The sequence below is a fragment of the Nothoprocta perdicaria genome, unplaced genomic scaffold (assembly GCF_003342845.1).
Source record: "Nothoprocta perdicaria isolate Ctin4 unplaced genomic scaffold, notPer1 scaffold_76, whole genome shotgun sequence".
NCBI classification, from domain to species: domain Eukaryota; kingdom Metazoa; phylum Chordata; class Aves; order Tinamiformes; family Tinamidae; genus Nothoprocta; species Nothoprocta perdicaria.
This window is the reverse complement of record NW_020456043.1, coordinates 821,181-840,872: the sequence shown is the minus strand read 5'-3', so window position 1 is coordinate 840,872 and position 19,692 is coordinate 821,181. Positions and strand designations below refer to the sequence as shown.

Below are 19,692 nucleotides of genomic sequence, written 5' to 3'. Positions count from 1 at the left end.
ACATCAGCGGGTGCYTCTTGGTCCTCAAGTTCTCCTTCCAACTCTTGAGCTAAAAGGAGAGAAAGTTATACTCTGAACTTCAGACACGGGTGATTTTAAGGCTTTTTAGCTGGATATTTGGAACACACATGGAACACAAAAGGGCCAGTATCTGCTCTCAGTTGTTTAAAGAAAACAAACTCCAGAGAGTTGGTGTATTTTATACACGTGCAACACTGCAGCTTGGTTGTGCTAGCAGAGAAATAGCTTTACAGCACCTCACAAATACAGAATCAAGGATACAGGATATTACAAAGGATTTTTTTTTTTTTGTAATAATACTGTGAAGGTCTTCAAGGTAAAGTTGGTATCGTGAAATCCATGATGTTATTGGCAAAAAGAAGAGCGGGTAGTTACACTAATAAATAGAGATGGGGATTTTTCTAAAGCCTTTCTTATTTGTACTGTTTAAAGTTCTTCAGGCTTAATTAGAATTTAGCTTGGCATAAATTTTGCTTTGTTTCTAGCAAAAAGAGGGGAAAAAAAAGAATAAAGAAGCCTGAGTGTGCAAGATTAGGAGTTGCCTTTTAGGTCAGAATAGGGAAACATCTTGGATTCATATTCAGCAAATCCAGCAATGCAGATATGTGCACAGGAACATGCTTTGTGGCCATCCGACATGCTGGATGACATTTCATTTTTTAAGTTAGTTTGAGCACTGAGTACTTAGTTGGAGAAGCGTGGTTTTCATTTGTTCATCATGTTTTCCCAATTAAGAGTTACAAAACATTCATTAAAATGGTAATAAATTATAAGAAGTTCAGCCAAGTCCAGTGGACTGATGCTTTCTGTACCAACACTGCCACATACAGAGGTTGCCACATACACACAAAAATGTGGCTTAATTCATTTTGATGGCCCTGGAAATAGTTTCCTCCATTGCTCTTATGAAATAAGTTGTTGTCCTCTCAGGTTACCTTGTCCTGGAATGACCTGACAACAGACAGGACAGCTACAACCTTTCGTGCTCAAGATTTCAGCACCCACCTTGGGGCCAATGTTTAAAAGATGCAAATCCGGAAATGTTTGAAGAGAAATCTTTGTTTTCAAAATACCAGACTAGTTTTAGCTACTCAGTGTAACAAACCCATGGAAATCCGAGAAGGAGAAAACATACAAAAATCATTTAAAAAAAATCATTAAATCTCTTTGGATAGCTTAGGTTTTTGTAGACATACTCTGAGGTTTTCTTTCTTTCCTTCCTTCCTTCTTTCCTTCCTTCCTTTCCTTCCTTTCTTTCTTTCCTGTTAAAATCTGCTTAAAAATAGTCAGAAATTGATAGTTAAAATGGTCTGAGGCACAGAGAAGAAGGTGCATAAAACTCTTTACATCGAGATAAGGCTGCGCCCCAAATTATTTAGCAATTAATTCCCTGCATGTTAAGAGGCAAGGAAAAACACATTTTTAATTCTCAAAAAAACAACAAAAAAGGGAGGGGAGGGATTAATACTAGCAAGACTATAAAACACCACCAGAGTAACATCTCAAAGAGGTATAGCATATGTATCCAGATACTGAAACAGCCACCAAAGGGTTTACAATAAAATACAGTCAGGGACAACACAGGACCGTGCTTGGCGGTGCAGTATTCGCAGGATCCACAGCCTTTCACTGCTTCCTATGCTGCGCTGTATTTATCCTATTCCATAAATACCCATTTTGCTCCCAAACCCCATTTTGCTCCCCATGGCAGTGCACTTGGTGCTCCCGATGAAAAAGCCTTTGCACAGCCCTGTTCACAGCTGTGTAGCCCTGTGACACGGGCAACACGTGCCTACCTCTTCCTTACATTTTTCATTTGCCATCGAAAGTCTTCCMCTGCACAAAGACTACGACAACAATTCACGACGGTTTAGTTTAAAAGTGAGATGTAAAAACATACAAGAACGGACAGTGACACCGGACAGACRGCCTCCAGAGTACATGTGGAGAATGGCACAGTTTCAGCTCCTGATGAGAGTCAGGAATTCTTCACGGGTCTTTGGATCTTCCCGGAATACCCCCAACATTGTGCTGGTTACTGTTTTACTGTTCATTTTCTGCACCCCACGCATTACCATGCACATATGCCTAGAAGAAACGACAGCGAGACCCAATAAATCAGGTTCATTTGTGACATAAAGACACGCAGCAACCCTGCAAATAAAAGAGCAGCGCGTGTTTCTTGCAGGGTTAAGCTGAATCCTGAGGAAGCAAGGAAACCTCCGTGCTGAGATGGACACACTGCTGAGTGCTGAGTGCTCCCGACCCCGCGTTGTGACTTACGTGGCTTCGATGACCACGCCGACGCCGGCGGGCTGCAAGGCCTCCGTGATGGCGATGGCGATCTGCTTGGTAAGGCGCTCCTGGACTGAAAGGACAACGGAGGGGTCAGAAGCAGCCTCACACCTGGCTGGCATCAAGGCACCAGCCGCATCTGCACGTGACACACAGGAGGGCAACATGAGGCTGTTGCTTTCTCCCTTCCAAGGGGACCTGGTCCCCCTCCTACCTCTGCTCTTTCTGCGTCAGTTGTTTAAGAGCAGCAGTACCAGATCCTATCCTGTATTTGGGTTTATTGGAATGAGTCTTTTATTCTTGGTGATTTGGGGAATCACTTTGCATTTCACAGGTTTGCTGGAATGTACAGTACCATGATTTGGTATAACAGACCTTGTGTCTCCCAYTAYATAAATTGGAACCCAGGCAGCTSCGTGTGGCCGTGAGGAAGAACTTGTTTGGTGTGAGGGTGCCCGAGCCCTGGCCCAGGCTGCCCAGGGAGGCTGCGGAGGCTCCTGCTCTGCAGATCTTCCCAAGGCGCCTGGATGTGCCCGGGTGCCCCGTGCTCTGGGTGTCCCTGCTGGAGCAGGGGCTGCGCTGGGGGATCCCTGGGGGTCCCTTCCAACTTCATCCATTCCGAGATTTTGTGATTATGCAGTTAAATTTTCTTACTTTTGTATTTTCTTTCATTTTTCACTTTTTTTTTTTACACCAAATTTAGAGCTACATTATTCATTCCTTACACATTTCTTTCTCTTTTTAAGGAAACAAAGAATAGGGAGGAAAAAAAGCAAATTAGGGAGTCTGTGGTCCTGCAAACCTTTATTTCCCACACTTCTGGCACCTGCACTCATAAGACTTCTATATATAGGAGGACTGAATCTACATAAATKTAATTACCCTGAGCTGGCTAGCAAAGGCCTGCACACACTAGGAAGAAAATCAGCTATTTACCTTGTAGTCTTCTACTGTATATTTCCACGATCCTAAAGAGAGAGAGAGAAAAAAAAAGAGGAAACAATTCATGAGAGTTATTCCTATCGTGGCACTGTCTGATCTTCAGTTAGCTCTGCAGTGCCAAGCAAGGCCGCTGCTCTGTGCCCTTCTGGGAAAGGCAAGGGACATGGTTCTGCTGCTGTGCCCTTCCYGGAAATCCAGGTGACATCATCCTGCTGCTCCGGCGGGAAGACATCCCTGCACCAAGAGCTCCAGGCCAACCCTGTCACTGCTCCTCAGGCTTCTCTTGTTTGGCTGTTATTTTTGACACGCTTGTAGCAACACCAATCTGGAAGCCACGCTTACAAAGGGATCCATGCCCAAAGACTTCCTGAAAGSTAATCCTGGAATTTAAGTCAGACTATAACCTCCTGCCTTGCTGTAGCCTGAGCACTGTTTAAGGGCAGTTCAGATATTTAGTTTTCCAGAGAGATATTGAGCAAGAAATGTTTTGGATTCTTGCATTTAACCACAAACTTAACTGAGAACAATGAGAAATAACTTATTATTAAAACAGACACCCTCCCTCAGTGCACCACACCATCATTCATGTTCCACTGCGGGGATCACTTCAGTGCTACTCTCTAATGTGAACTCCAATTTAAACCATTTGTGGGGCAATGCAAGCRATACCACAATAACTCATGACCACAGTTCTACCAACAATATACTTAAGAGAAAATTCGAGGASCCACTGACTTACAGAGTGGATATTCCTGCAAATCTCAAATGCTTAATTACATGTCAAGTGGCCAGGTAAAGAAGTTGCTATAGAAAGAAAGCTTCAGTGCCCAACTGGCCAGCATACATGAGAAATAGATACGTGCTGGCAGCCAGGGGCATTAGTCACAAAAAGTGGTTCTGCCAATGAGATTTGCCTGCTGTTTCGGGGAGAAAATTATATGCAGAAACCCCCTTCCAGAAATGGCTGTTACATCYATTAACCAAAAGCAAGATAATATTTAGATTAAATAGATGCCTAGGAAAAAGTTGGTTGAATTGAASAAACGTGCTGGCAAAGCCTCTCATGTGCAAAGTGGTCTATTCGTGCTAGCATTTCCAGCCTGAGCTGAAAATCCAAAGAGATGTTTGTTTACTGAATACAGGTCATCCACAACTACAGAAACTCCCCACATTAGACTAATCCTATTATGAAAGATTATTCCTACAGTACCAACAGCCTCACAAAGCTCTGGCTGAACACGGCTGCATTATACAGAACAAGGGAGGGAAGAGTGATTTGGTTCACTAATCTCTTCTCATGGTARGCACTCAAAAGCAATGAGGACTGCGAACATTTTGTTATACAGAAATCTTATCTTTTCATTATTATATTGTAAGGGAGCTTCACCCTAACCTGCAAAAGAGGCAAGATTTAAGCTTTAAAGCACAGTGGTGGAAGCCTTGCATGTTTCCAAGCACGTCTCTGTGCTGAGAGCTGTTGCCACTTGCAGTAAGGATCACTCAAGACAATTCCGAATCCCTTCAACCCCTGCAATTCAGAGATAATTGAAGACCAGAGCAAACACAAATCGATGGATGCATATTTCAAATGTGATCTTTAATTCTGAATTCATGCTCTTCAGAAAGAAAACTAAAGGCACTACCTCTTCCAGAAGATTGTAGGTCTGGTTACGGTAAGTAAATACAAAAGTCCAGTGTTGAATTGCTTGTTTCAACCTTTTAATGAGAGCCCACTACTRGACCAGAGCCCACTGCTATAATCACCCCTGGAGAGGGTTCCCCTGTACAGTGAGGTTACATTAGCAGCTGCTTGATATCCAAGGGCCCTTCCASTTCAAAACCAAATTCATCATTGTGCAAACAGAGCACAGAACAGAGCTGAATCAATCTCAAGAACCTCAGCATCATATCCTACATATTTCTTACCCACTAAGAAAACCCAGCAGGCTTGCAGATTTACAAGGCTAATTCTCATTAGTGTTACTGGAACTACAAGAAGATTAGCAAGTGCATCAAGCAAAACGTAAGCAAGTCCTATGTGGTCTTCCTGAGCAGCTGAGTTGCCTCAGATTTGTTTGACAGAAGAGAACCTTCCACTCTGCTAGCCCAAAACCTGCTTATTTAAGGGATCTACCATCCCTTTCCCCATTACAACTGSAAAGTGTCACTTTCAGACTCAGTGCAGCAACTGATCTGGGGGCATTTGCCAGAGAACAAAGCTATTTTACATAAAAACCATGTTTCTCAAGTGTATCATAATTACTTTGTTTCTTAGGCTGAGTCTTATCTATAAGATCTACCCTGAAGTTCTCTCAGCAGGTCTCAAGTAAAAGAAAATTGTATCTGAATTTGATCTGAAGAGTTAGCTAAGAGATATGAAAGCTCTATGTGTGGTGCAAATCCAGAGTGGGTTCATTTACAGTTCAGAAGTTCTAGAGATCAGTTCTTATAGATCAATATACCCGCGAGAAATAAACAGCTAAATAAACAGCAGAGATTTCCACTGGTTTGGGTTGTCTTCTTTGGAAAGAACAAGTTTCCCTACTTGTTCTTGCTCCTGTGTTCCCTGCAGACATCAATTAACACAAAAAAAAAAGAAAGTGTTACAGCAATGGCAACAGCTCTGCTACAGTCGACTGTGATGTGAATTAACACGGAGCGCTGAGACTTATCTGTCCTCCTCACAAAAACAAGTAAATGCTGAGGATTGGTCTAAATCCAAACTGAGGACACAAAGTGTGCTGAGCTTTAGAGGGATACCGGATTAGAAAGATTAGCACAGTGAGAACAGCTTAAAATCCTTTTCACAAATTAGCATCACTTTCACTACATTGACACTTACCTAGCAAGCTTGCTGAGCCCCAGCACTTGTTTGTTAGGAAGGTAGCCAATATGGACCTAGACAGAGGAGAAAACCATTAACAGAATCAAAATGCTCACTTCCAAATGCATGTGAAACTCATGCAGAGAGAATGAGATGTGCATTCACCCCAGAACTAATTCTGGAACAATCCAGAAGAGGGATTCACACAATTCCAGCATGTGGGAAGGACATGCCACCATGCAAGTCTGGAAGATTAGGGAGCTACCAAAGAGTGTAAATGTCTGGTGAGGTCAGTGTCCTGGTGRAGAATACCTAAGTTTTCTGAGCGGGAGAAATATCACAGCTTTTCAAGAGCCAAGGCTTATGTTCCAAGTCTCAGGAATGCTGTGAAACACTACACTTGGGTACAAAAAAGTAGTCCTTTTTACTCAGTACAGCACCGCTCATCTAAAATAAACATGCTTTCCTTTCAAGGCCTAAAATAGGCTTAGGAAGAAGGAGAGATTAGGCATTCTATGCCCAGTGAAAGTTCTCAGGGCAAGTGCTTTACCACCAAAATCAGGCTCCACTTACTGATTTTTCTCAGGCCAACTGATATGGTACTGGTAGTGCCAAAGACTACCTTGTGATTAAGCCAACTTCCATCACACTTGAATGCAGATTTACTGAACATTAATACTGCACTATTCTGAAATAAGTTCTTCAAAAATAAATGTTTGGATGTGGAGGGAGGACGAAAAGGCATTTATTTTCTTGTTTTAGAAAGCAACACAGGCTACTGAATTCACATGGGCTTATAGCTGAAGCAGACTGTAAACCAGCATTTATATCACTGTACCAGAGACTTGAAAAATTAGCCAAGATACAGTAGGGGAGTATCRTAGATGGATTCTCCCTTGGGGCTTTGCCTAGAGGCCCCATCTCAGCATCCTATTTTGCTGTACCTGCAAGAGAGGTACCACAGTGCACCTAATTACCTGGCTAACTTGCTCATTCCTATCACTGCTGTTGGGTAATCAACCCACTGACACCTGAAAGACATGAAACATTTCAGATCAAGTAAGAGACATAACTCAGAAATAAACGTTGAATCCTGTTCCCCATACAAGTATCCTTGTGAATTTTTAATTTTTCAGATAGAGCTGCAAATACAGGACCCATTGAGCAGCATTTGCAGCCTGTTTGATGTATCCAACAGGAGARTGGTTAGTCTGAGAATATTTAGAGGCATACCAAGTCATTTAGCAGAGCATTAAACGAGCAGGACCGATTTGTTTTTTATGAGGACATTTCTCCAAACCACACAGGCTAAACAGCTAGATGTAAAAAGAATGCATATATTGCCACAGAAGTAAGGAAAAGAATATACACAGTACGTGTAACCAAGAAAAAYAGGCAAAATAGAAAGCTTGCACAGAAAAAGAAGTTCCTTTGTTTCCTTCTACAAAATACTAGCAGCGAGGAAAGAAAGCAGACAAAACAGAGACTCCACTAGCTACATTAAGTGGTTTGTCTTCACATACTTTGTTTTGGGAGGACAGTATTCTTGGACCATATATGACTCTCTTCAAATTTTACAGAAGACGAGCACTTGCACTCGCTGGCCCAAGTACTTCATAATCAAACTGATGGATTAAAATTACCTCCATTGTTTTGTGTTAAGGTGGCAGTGAAGAGGCTGAGATTTGCAGGTGCAATTTCCAACTCCAAACACCTTATCACGTTTACAGCACCTAACTCAAAAGGATTTTTTTAAGGTTGTTGACACTATAATTTCAACATCAGCTGCTACGCAAGCCCCCATTCAAGGGAATCCCAACTGCAGTGGCCTCCTGCTAGTCATTTTTGAGTGCAGCCCTTCTGACTGTGCTTACTTATTTAAGACAGTGCTGCTAATGAGAAGTTGGTTCCATTTGCAGGGGTTCTTGAGGTGAACATGCACTAGATGATAGCTCTGAGCCAGCAGTGTGATCCATGACAGAGCAGAGCCAGTGTGCGGGGTGAGCAGGTTTAATATCATGATGTTTGCCCCCAAGGCTTGCTGCTGCTTCACGGCGAAGAGCTTTGATACGAAATGTCAGAAAACATTAGATTATTTAGACTAGAAAGGGCTGAGCATTATGTTTTATGGGCTTAAATACAAACACAACTCGCTTTAGGAAGATCCTTCTCATTTGTATTCTAGGCTTTGTATTCTAAGCTTTTATTCCAAGTTCAACTGTTCAAATCATAGCCAATAAATAGCTATGATAGTAAATAATTATTGCTTAAAAAAGAAAAAGTAAAAAAAGAAGCTATRAAGTCCTTTGCATGTAGGTCTTCTATCCTGTGTGCCAGTATTTATTTTGGGAGGAAGAGTTACCTTTCCAACAAAGGGAACGAGGTGATGCTCACACAACGAGAACATGTCTATGTCCTTCACAATTACCATCTCATCGTGATCTTCATCAAAGATGGCGTCATTGAGAACATCTGAAAGCAAACACTTGCATTAAAAACGTTATATGCACAAGCATGGAAAGTTCTTCCAGCCAGTAACCGAGGGAGCTACGCATTTGTGCTGAGCTATCTCAAAACTAGAGATCTGAGGGTGCTTTGGTTTGCTTGAGATCACACAATTGGCACAATGCTATGTCAGGCCCACGTGTGCTATGGTGAAAGAAAGTTTATRGTGCTTTATTAAGACAGCATTAGATTGTGTTAGGCTTGAAAAAGTTTTAGATTGTGTCAGTCTTCACGGGATTTTAGGCATTTCAAGTTTAATTGAAACTACAGTTTATAAAGCCAGGGCTGAAGAGGAGAACACATCTAGAAGTAGCCTTCCATGTGCCTCCGCAGACCACAAGCAAAGCTAAGCCTGAGTTTAGGGAAAAACCGAAGGTCTAAACCTGAAGGTCTAAACACCTGCATCACTCTCTTCCAGGACACTCTGCACCCTGTTTCATCCTGACACACACCAGTCAGCACCTCCACACACACAAATGGCTAGAAGAGGCACTTCATTGGGGAGAACTGTGTGGTGTCCTGCACTGCAAGCAGCTTGTGGATGCTCCAGTTTAGCTCTATGTTTGGAGTTAACAAAGAATATGAAAACAAACAAAAACAAACAAACAAAAAACCCCCACAGAGGTAGAGGAAGGAAGCAGTAGCTCTTCTGGCAGTAAAAGTGCTCGGGGTTTTGCTAGTCTAAAAGGTCAGCAAACAAATCCTCCATCAATTTTCCAGATTTAACATTCCCCTGGCATGTCCCTGACACAGGCCACAGCAGATCAGCAAAGTCTCCACAAGGCTGCGGGGAACTGGACCATATCTGGGGAGGTTATAAAGTACAACAGCCCCAAGGTAAGAGACAGAGGTTTCTTAAGAGAGAATCAGCACTTGCTGCATAAAAGAGCTGTTTAGGGAAAAAAATAAACTCTGCAAACAAATAATCTGAGACCACATTGACTACCTGGAACAGCTCCCAAGAGCTGTCAGTGTCACTCAASCAGGGGCTCAGGGACTGCCCAGCTTCATCCACAGCGGAGCTCGACACCTCCAGTGATGATTACAGAAACCTCTCTCTGCATCTCCTCTGTTTGCCTTTACACCTTCCCCTGACATGCACGTACACCTAATGGCTCCCATCTGCTGCCGATAACGTATTATCATCGTGGAGCATTTTAATTTCCTGCTGGCTATCAGCACGACACAGGTAACCCTGGAAACTGCGCGCGATGTTCTGCCTGCGGCTCACGTTCCTTCCCGAGAAGTGCTGACAACCTAGAAAACAGCAAGGCTCAACCCCAGAAGGCTTTCGATCCGGTCAGAGGGTAGGGAACAGAGGGCGTGAAAGATGCCAGGGAACAACTTGATGCAGGCACAACATCTGTTGCCATTTATCACATTTTGAAGTCTAGTTTACACTGAGCACTGAAGGAGAAGCGTAAGATTTTTCTGTGTGCGCATGGGAAGCACCCTGAACTTAAACCACAATGAGTTCWGCCAGGAACAGCCAGAACCTGAAGCAGAGCAGAATCCTAAGACAGGGAAAAGGAGTGAGAGCAGCAACTTAGTTCATCCCTCCCTGCTGGAGGGCTCTGCAAACCTGCCATTTCCACAGCAGAAAGGCAAACAGTGGCTTTATGAAACCTGCCCTGGCGCGCAGCGTTATTAACACAAAGCCAAGCAGATCCACGAAGCATCTCCAGAGTGACTGCTGATGTTATTAGCCCCCCAGCTTGGCTCGGAGCAGCATGGCTGGGAGCGCACMGGAGCCTGATGTTAGATAGGGATTTACGTCAGCAGACGGTTGGGAACAGCCGAGAAGGACCGCGCTTCGTTACAAGTCACGACAACAAGACAGTGTGAGGCTCCGTCCAGCTCAACAGAAGGATCTTCAACTCAAACTTGTCAAACTTGCAGTTTTTAAATATATAGCATGGATTTCTACAGATTTCACCTAAGGAATCTATTGCTGCACTGAAGAACTGTATGATGGAGACAGCTTTTAGTCCTGTTTTAAGGCTGGGAAAAAAAGGAAGGTCAAGTGACCTATGAAGTGTCACCCACTTCAGGGACAAAACACGTCCTTCCCATGGGTAAAGTAATTGAACGGGAACACAAAGGTCATCCTATCCTTGCACAACCCGCTCCTTAGGATACAACCCAGAGCCACAGCAGTTTGTGCAACACACGGGGAGTTTTGGAGGAAGGTAAGCAAGGAATGTATGTCAATAACATACATACATAGCATGTRTACAACATAAGAAGTCAAGGAGCTGCAGGGTGCTTTGCCCTTTGCATTTCTACAGATGTTGCCAATTTTACATCTTGGATTTGTTGAATATTAGCAGTAAACTGCAGCCCTAGGTGGCACCTGACCAGCCACRTAACTTCTGCAGTTGTGCCTGCAACGATTTCCACGGATTTTAAGTTTTATCAGCTAGCAATAGCTCTTCCTTGAGAAGGAGGACAAAGATCCATAAAGCAACAAGCCCACCATTAGCCTTTCCAATAAGCCCTTCACAACTGCCGGATGATACAAGGGAGCAAAGGCAAAACAGAAGAGGGGGTGGGACGCAGGACTCCCCGCCTGGGCGGCCGTRTGCCGGAACGGAGTCCTCCACATCCCGCTGGAGCCCTTCCTGCACACGCCTTGCAAGTCCATTCCCCTGAAAACAGGCACAGTCCAAAGTCTGTGTGTGTCCACACACCTCCCTCCCCTCGAAACCTGATGAGATGGTAGATGCTGTGCTACATCCCACTGCAGGAACCACCCCGCACAGACTTTGTTGGACCAAGCCCCTCATGCCGAGAGGAAATAGTGCTTTATATCATTTTACCTACCTTTTACTTTTGTTATCATTCATTTTGCAATAGCATCAACTATTAACAGAGTCCCAACAACCTGCAGCATATGTTCCAGAGAGACTGAGAGATGAAARGACAGAAAGGGAAACAGGGCCTCAGATTCATCTCTCTTACCTAGTTCTTATGTCCCATACATTAGGCTACATGGCTTAGTTCACTAGCTTGATTAACTTCCTCTGAATTTCTTCATTTGGAGGTCTCAAAATGTTTGCTCCAACTCCAGAGCAGTTTTTCTGCCACTCAGGATAGGATATAAATGCTCTTTTCCTCCCCTGGCCTTTCCCAACTCAYACAGTCCACGCAGGACATTTTTATACTTGTACCTTTCAGCTCTAWAATACTCACCTGCCTGTCTAACCTGACTGCATCTTTTCCATCCTTTCCTGCCGGGACAACAGATTCTTCACCACAAAAATGCAGACGACCACAGGACTTTCAGAAGAAGGGAAGGCCAGAAGTAAATTCTCCTAGTTTGGCTTCCTAACAAAGCAAGACCTACAGATCAGAGGTACTTCTCCTCCTCCTCAAAAGGAACTTAAGTAACATCTTCCTCTCCAGTGAAGTGAGCCTTTTATTGCCTCCGAGCACCATCTATCTAATCCTCCAGGTCAGTTTAGACGATGACTCGCATCTGTTTTGTGAGCAAGACAGGTTCTTAGCTAATCCCCTGGCCTCTCAGAGAGAAACCTGCCCTAACTCCGAGATTTTACTAGTCATCACTGCAGCACAGCTGTGTTCAAGTGCTGCTACCAAGCCCCAGCTACAAGGAGCCTGCAAGTACTGTGTGTGCTCTCCATCACCTCGGAAAACCTTAGGGAATTTACTGCTTAAACTCTTGAACACATTTTTTTTTAAAAAAAAAAGCTAAGATTTCAATCAAAATATCAAAAAGCAACAACAAGAACAAACACTGTATATCTATACAGAGGCAATCTCTCGATTACTCCAGCTGATCCTTCCTTTGGCCCAAAGTTCAGGTCCTGTTGTAGAGCCTTCAGASAGTTATTAAAAACTCCACAGTGACCTCCCTTGTAAGGTAACTCCTGATTTCTTTTTCTCCTCTTTATCTTCAAAGAGAAAGTTGATGAAAGAAAAAAAAATCCGAAATGGATGAAGACACAGAACAAGAAAGACCTTTCGGGATTTTGCGTCAGAGCTAAGCAAGGAGACCTGTTGCTATAGAAACTATTTGCATGGCTTTAATGTGACACGGGAAAGCAAAAGCACCTCTGGCAAGCGAAGGCGATGCGATGCCCACCCAGCTGCCGAGGGGAAGGAAGAGAGGAAGAGGAGAGGGTAGGAAGGCCCTCAGTGCAGAGCAGCACTGCAGCAGYCTCACAGGCCTGCAGAAGCTTTTGACTGTATCTGTGAAACAGGAGGAGTGTTTGAAGATTAAGTTGTGTTATTAAAGCTTTGAGTTTGAGCCCCACTGCTGGATGGTCACTTAGTTTCCACCCGAAGTTTCCACCATTGCCCTGAGGATCAGAGCGCTACCCCCCATCACCACCTCCGTGTCCTGGCTACCACGAGCCCCCCAAATTGCAGCAGGCAGAGACCCTCTCAGGAAGAGGTCCAGGCCCTCTGCCCCCGACCTGCTACGAGGGGCGGCGGGAAGCTGCTCGACGCCAAGTCTCATCAGTCTGAGCAGACCTCAGCTCAGGCCAAGGGTGGGTTCTGCTCTGCCCGGAGCAAAAACTGACTCGCACAGAAATCCCTTGCAGGGATCCTGCATGTAAGAAACGGGAACAGGCAACGATCTGGAAGATGCTCCTGAACAGCAGTATGGTAAAGTCAGAGACCAAAATCTAACTGTTCATTATAGTAGAATGAGATGATAGATGTTGGCAGGTACCTTGCCTGGGCAAAAAAAAAAAAAAATTACCCTTTTCACCTTAAGAAAAATCTGAACACAAACATAAGCCGCATACAGCATGGATCTTCTCAAAGCTAACTGCATGCTTGGAAAACCAATGGGCTACAGCATCCAATCAAATGATGTTGAAGGAAATTGCCATCAAACTTTCAGGACTTGCTGGGTAATAGCCAGGTCTAGTATCAAAAGTGAGATGTACTCATCTGTTAYACTGCAGAACAATTATATTTAAACAAAGTACTCTAGACAAGAAACACACACAAAAATTACTGCAACCCTTCAGTATTAAAAGACACTTTGTATGCAAAATAAATTCCATAAACAAAGTACAGAATCATACTACAATAGCACTCGGATATGCAGACTGCTCCAAAAAGTCCATAATTTCAGGTAACCAGAACATTCCTGCTCCTAAATATGTCAACTTCACAGCAAAATTGCTATTTGCTTCAAGCAGTCTTGATGGACTCCAGAAAGAGACGCAGCTCAACCTGTAACATTACTGTTTAAAAAGGCAYCAGAGCTCAAAAGCTGCAGAGGATTAAATAGGCTTTAGTACCACGTAGCTTCCTTGGTACCATGCACCTTCCTAACAGGAAGAAAAATAAGCCTCAGACTAAGAAKAATTTCCAAGATTGGGAAATATTTGTCATCACTGCCATGCCAGAGGACTGGAAATGAAGCTCGACTTCTGACATGGGCACTTGCTTCCACAGCAAAGCTGAACTCTTCAGTTACTAGAAACAGCCGAACTAGATGTTTAATTTAAGGTATATTTTGTAGAAAACAGAGGTGGAGGAAAAGCATTATTGTTATTCAACTAATTCTGAGCAAACTCAATATGAATTCATTTACCTTGCTAGGAAACATTTTCCATGCCACAGTGAGAGATTTAAGTAAAAAAATCAGGTATTACAGACTATTGTCTATAATAGTTACGGCATAAATRATCAGTTATCTCAGATTCTCAGGCAAAGCGAAGATTAGGTCTGACTGTGGTCCTAGGCTGATTATTAAAAAAAGGGAAAGCAGGTTCTGGGGACACTCATTAAAATGTATCGAGTTTTCAGGAACTGCTTCATAATGCCTCATGTCATGGGTGCTGAAAGTCCCCATTCACACCCACCACACCGAAATTGAAAGAAAAAGTAAAAGCTGAAACAATGCTTTGGAAAAAGCAACAGGAAAAGACAGTTTCTTTGGTAGAAAAGATTCTATAGTAAATAGAAGTTAAAGTTTTAAAATATTCCTGACAAAACACCAAGGGAGCTTAGTAAGTATTAATGGAGAGAAATACAGGGAAGTCCTAGAGTCTCAGTTTCCAGCGGAAATAAACTCATTAAACACCTGCTTTAGCACTCTAAGCTTCACCCATGTGGCACCAAGGGCAAAAAAGCAAGAAGAGAACCTTACTCTGAACAATTTTGTCTCTCACCTTTCGCTATATGAGAACCACAGCACGGCTATACCACCAATAATGCCACTATTTAAATTAATAGTAGTTTAGATTGTCTTGTGTTTGAGCAGCGAGAGAACACGCAGCATCTAATTTCCAGTCAGAGGGAAGAAGGAAGCAACTCACCAGCTCTTAGCAAAGGGCAGCCTTGCTGAGCAAACAGCCTCGCTTGTTTAAGGCACTGCCTGTCTATTTTTACACTGGGATGCTCAGCAGCTCTCCTCCAGAGCAACCTGCGTGGACTTTGAAAACATAGGAGCTTACTCCAGTGCTGTCATCTGTCAAAATACCAAATCCACAAAGGTGAAAACAAAGGTATTAAGCTTGTATTTATTCACTCTTCTCCATAGAAAAGTACCTAGATAGCAAGCGAAGACACAAAATGCRCCCTATTCAGGTGTTAGTCTATTAGAATTACACATAACTAGGTATTACTTGCTTTAAAATAAAATCCACACAAAGTCAGTTAGTAGCCGATTTCAAGGGAAATTAAATGTACATGCAGCTCTTCAAAACAAAGGTTGAGAAAGCAAAGATTTCTTCCTTAGTATTTCTGATTTTCATTTCCCTGACAAACATGCTGAAAGGCCAGCTGAATGCACCAGCACAGCACTGACCAGAGAAGTCTTGCCATTTTTATTCATTACCAACAACGACACCATTTAATGAACATGCTGTTTTGCTTAAAATGTTTATGTATGGTGAAAACAAGTTAGTTTCCTACTGCTGTTGCAGGGCTTTTGCTAAGCCCTGTCTCTGACGTCTCCTACAGTATTGCAGAGCCAGCTCCTTTACTCGTGTCTCTGGAAGCGTCATTGACATTCACCTCTTCTGGAACTCCCYATTTAGTTCTGTTTGCCAAGACTGATTCAAAGTTTTCAGCTTGAGTTCCAATTTAGAACTGCCTGCAATCCTGTATTTCCATGTATTTACTCATTTACTGCACACACTTGTCCTTGGCAGTGTTTACACAGTCCCAGGCACCACCTTTGAGAGTGACACCAAGCCTTTTTTAAAGGAAGGCCAGATCTCTTGAGGTTTAGTCTTTGTGTAGCAATCAATTCCTGAATAGACTGCACAGAATTAAAGGCATCCAACTACTGGCAGTGAKGCTTGCCTTTATTTATATCAAGAGTACATATTAGTATCCTCAGAACACATTAGTATCCTGTCGCAAGCAATTTTTGCTCAGGAGCATGAAGTTCATCAATCAAACTCTCACCCAAGGAGAGAAAAGAAAACAAAGACAGAAGCACAAAGCTGAAAAGCCAGGCTTTTGCTATCCTGTCTACTYTGCCACCCTTGCCAAGACATGAAGCTGAAGATGCTTCCTTTGCAACAGTCATTAAGTCTTCATGTGTATCTCTAGGAAGAGAATTACAAGATTTTGACACCTACTAAGCAAACTCCTGATCCCACTGAAATACACTGTCCTGAGAAGATGTAGAATCCAGCTGGCAGAGAGGAGGCAAAGCAGGAACACTTGCTCTGCACTGTCAAGAACAAGCTGCGAAATGCAGTCAGTGGAGACTGGAAACAGCAGAATCTTCTTTGGTACACAATGAAATTTGAATGGAGAAAAAAAAGAAACAATTGAGAAAGAAACAATTATTATCCCCAGATCACTCTAAATTAAGGTTTAGGAACTATGGAAAAATACACATATGATCAGGTGCCATGAAAGCAAAGTACAGACACCTTGGAAGATCAGTTATTCAGCGTATTCAAGCATGCCCCAGATATATTAACATTCTCAGGTACACTCTCACCCAAATGAGTAAGAAAATATATATATATATTTTAGACAGTATTATCATGCAAAACTTTGGGAAAAAAATACTCATTTGCTGACTGGATGCAAACTCCGTGTTAGATCAGCAGCTTCAGGAGGTGCTACAGGGTTAAACGGGACTTCGCTCGCTTTGACTTCACTTTGTGCTCTCCTTTCCACCACCACGAAAGCAGATCAGTGCAGGGCAGGACAGATACCTCCAAGGCTTCCAGCAACCTGACTGCACCCAAGAACACTCGGTCACAAGCAAGAGCTAAATCCTGCTCAAATAACTCACCTCTAAAAGCAGTGGGCACCACTCAAGGCAAACAGTTTTGTAATCAAGCACAAAACCTTTCTGCTCTCAGAGYGAGTGAAGCTTGAATTAAGTATTTTGAATGCTACAGACCTATAGCCCACTTTCAGTAATTCCCAAATTTTTAAACCTGCTGAGGGCTGGAGTACAGCTTCTACAAAGCTTTAAATTAAAATGCTATCAGAAATAAGCGTTACTTTGCTTAGACAAAACAGATATCCCACCGAGATGCAGGAGGCTGATTTTAAAGCCTGCAGCTACACTTAACATTTATTCCCTTGGGTTCGACGTCCTCACTCTTCCTGGCTGTGCCATCAAGCAAGAGTATTTTCACACAGCAGCACGGGTGCRAGCTCAGCTAGGGCCAGCTGAAATCATGTACCTGTTGCAACATCCTGACTCCGGCCCCACGTTTACACAGTCACGATACAGCTTGCACTTGAGAAACCTTCTGCAATCCCCATCATTTCATTTAGGGCTGTTACCTTCTGCCCAGCGAGAGGTTTGACTTCAACTCGTAGCTCACCCTCCCACAGAYCTCAGCCTTGACCCTTGCATAGGCAAACAATTCCAGATTAAGGAACTGAGTGAGGTGGAAATAAAAATCAGAGCATACATAGGCATATTTAGGGGTGTCTTCTTTTACAAGCCAGCTCCTGGTGTAGTTCACAGCTGGTTGTATCAGCGGGACCAAGTGATGCAGCAGCACTGAGAAGCTGCTAGAGCTGCATTTCCACAGCCAGCATCACTCCCAGAGGTTCCATAGGCTTCACCAAGCATTTAAGGATATCCCAAGTGTAAGTTTCTTCCACATGAGCTCTCACAGCCAGCGAATCATCCGCAAAAAATTCCGCATTTTGCTAGATGCAGAGTAGCCTTCTGTTATAGCTGTTTTCTCCTGTTCTGCTATAACTGTAAAAACGGATAAACTGGAAGCACCGCATTGTATTGAAAAAGCAGCAGCTGGAAAGTAAACTATATATATTTATATATATTATATATATTCAAAAGATTTTCCATCTGATACAGGCACAGGTGTTACTATCATTGCTTCATATTACCTTTGGAAGAAAGCAGTCCCAGAGCACTGCCCCTGGCACTGACGAAGCTATTCCTGGGTATAATACAGCTCTCCCCACTGCACATACTGAAGGGGAAGGGGCTGTTCAGAACTACTCTGCTCCTGGAAATCGGGATCCCTGTGAACCCCCAAGTTCAGCATGAAAATTCAGGCTTAGAGACTAATGCTAAAAATACCCTTCCACTGGCAGGGCGACTATGAAATCTCCAGTGTTACATAGCAATAAAGAGACAAGTGCAACCCCAAACACAGCAGGGGATTCCCAGGAGATGAGGGATCTTTCTGATGAAACCTACTCCCAAATAATATAGAACATGACTAAAACAGGCAGTTCTGACGAGAGAAAGGCTGATCGGTGCAGTCCAGAGCCTACATTAGCTCGGGAACCTGAAAACCTGATTTGGTCAGCAGGGCAAAGCAAGGGTCAAGGGAGAAATACTATTGTAAGCAAAAAGCATCAACACTGGCACAAGGATAAACTGGTGATAAGTTAGAGGTTTCGGAAGAGGCAACAGCTTGGAGAAGTGAGGAAAAAATATAAACAGGAGAGCCTAGAAGCTGGAGCCTGCTCTGTTTCTGGGAGACTCTGGTGGGTGAGCAGGGAGCTGGACTTTGAGGCGTTTTCCAGCGCGTGCTGGCAGCGCTGAGCCCGGCCTGGCTTTCCCAGCCTGGGTTTCCCGGCCTGGGTTTCCCGGCGCCGGGCAGCGTGCGGAGCAGGGAGCAGCAGGGCTCCCTCCTGTCCTGGCTGCCCGCGCCGCCGCTATCTCTCATCCTCTGGCAGGAACTGGCCTTTCCCGCCGGGAGGGAGCCGCGGGGGGAACTCCCTGGCGTCCCAAGCCTGTGCCACTTGCAAAGAGCACGGCTCTTCGCGGAAAGGCTGCGGAGAAGAAGAAGTGTCACTCGATGTGAAACCGAACCAAAGCTGGCACCGGGGCCAAGGGGCAAACTCGGAGTTCCTGGTGATGAGGAGCCCCAAACCCAGGAGCTTCTCTTCCATATACCCTCAGGGACAACCCAAGGACCCCAAACTGTGGAACCCTTCAGGACGGCCGTGACGGGGACCCGGGTGCCGCTTCAGAGCCGATCCGGAGCAGGGATCGCCCCAAGCTCCTCACCTCGCTTCACCTCTCAATCCCACTGTGGAAAACGCCTCACCGGATAAAACCCGCTAACCCGCTATCAGAAGACCCTTTCTGAGAATATACAGAGAATCATGAAGCGCTAGGACGGAAAATAAATGAAATAAAAGGGGCGTCCCTTTCCACTCCACATCTCCTTCGCCCAAAGGGCGACAAAGCCCCGACTCCCTGGCTGGAAAGTTTGCGCCGGCAGGAAGGAAACAGAAGCGCTCGCTTTATGCACCCCCAGGCTTGAAACAAAGCGCGAACTTCAGCAGGAAGAAGTTAAAAACGTGACTATTTCGTGCGTGAAACCGGGGTGCTCCTCCCGCCCCGGTGCGGGGGCCCCGAGAAGGGCACGGGACGCGGCCCCTACCCGCGATGGTCTCCTGGTAGCCYTTGGTGAAGAACTGCATGGCGGTGGCCGCCCGCCACGGCGTCTTGAGCAGCCCCTGCCGCTGCGGGTCCTCGCCGAGGGAGCGCAGGATGGTGGTGTAGGCGGCCGCCAGGCTGGGCAGGCTCAGCTCGTTGTCCTCCTCGCTGCGGGGCCGCTCGCCCCGCCAGCCGCCCACGGCCACGCGCGGCTTCTCCGCCGGCGGGGGCGGCGGCGGCCGCTCGTCCCGCGCGTAGCCGTTACAGCCCC

At 44.5% G+C, this 19,692-nt stretch overlaps 1 protein-coding gene across 1 annotated transcript; it reads right to left on the bottom strand.

The window, feature by feature from the left end:
* Positions 1–1,467: 1,467 nt before the first annotated feature.
* GCH1 (GTP cyclohydrolase 1) lies at positions 1,468–19,687 on the bottom strand (the record flags this gene model as incomplete). The annotated part of the gene is made up of 6 exons (XM_026051489.1): positions 1,468–2,109; positions 2,305–2,389; positions 3,253–3,284; positions 6,101–6,156; positions 8,445–8,554; positions 19,426–19,687. Coding segments are annotated over 6 exons (672 nt in total), but the record flags the coding sequence as incomplete, so codon positions are not given.
* Positions 19,688–19,692: the final 5 nt, after the last annotated feature.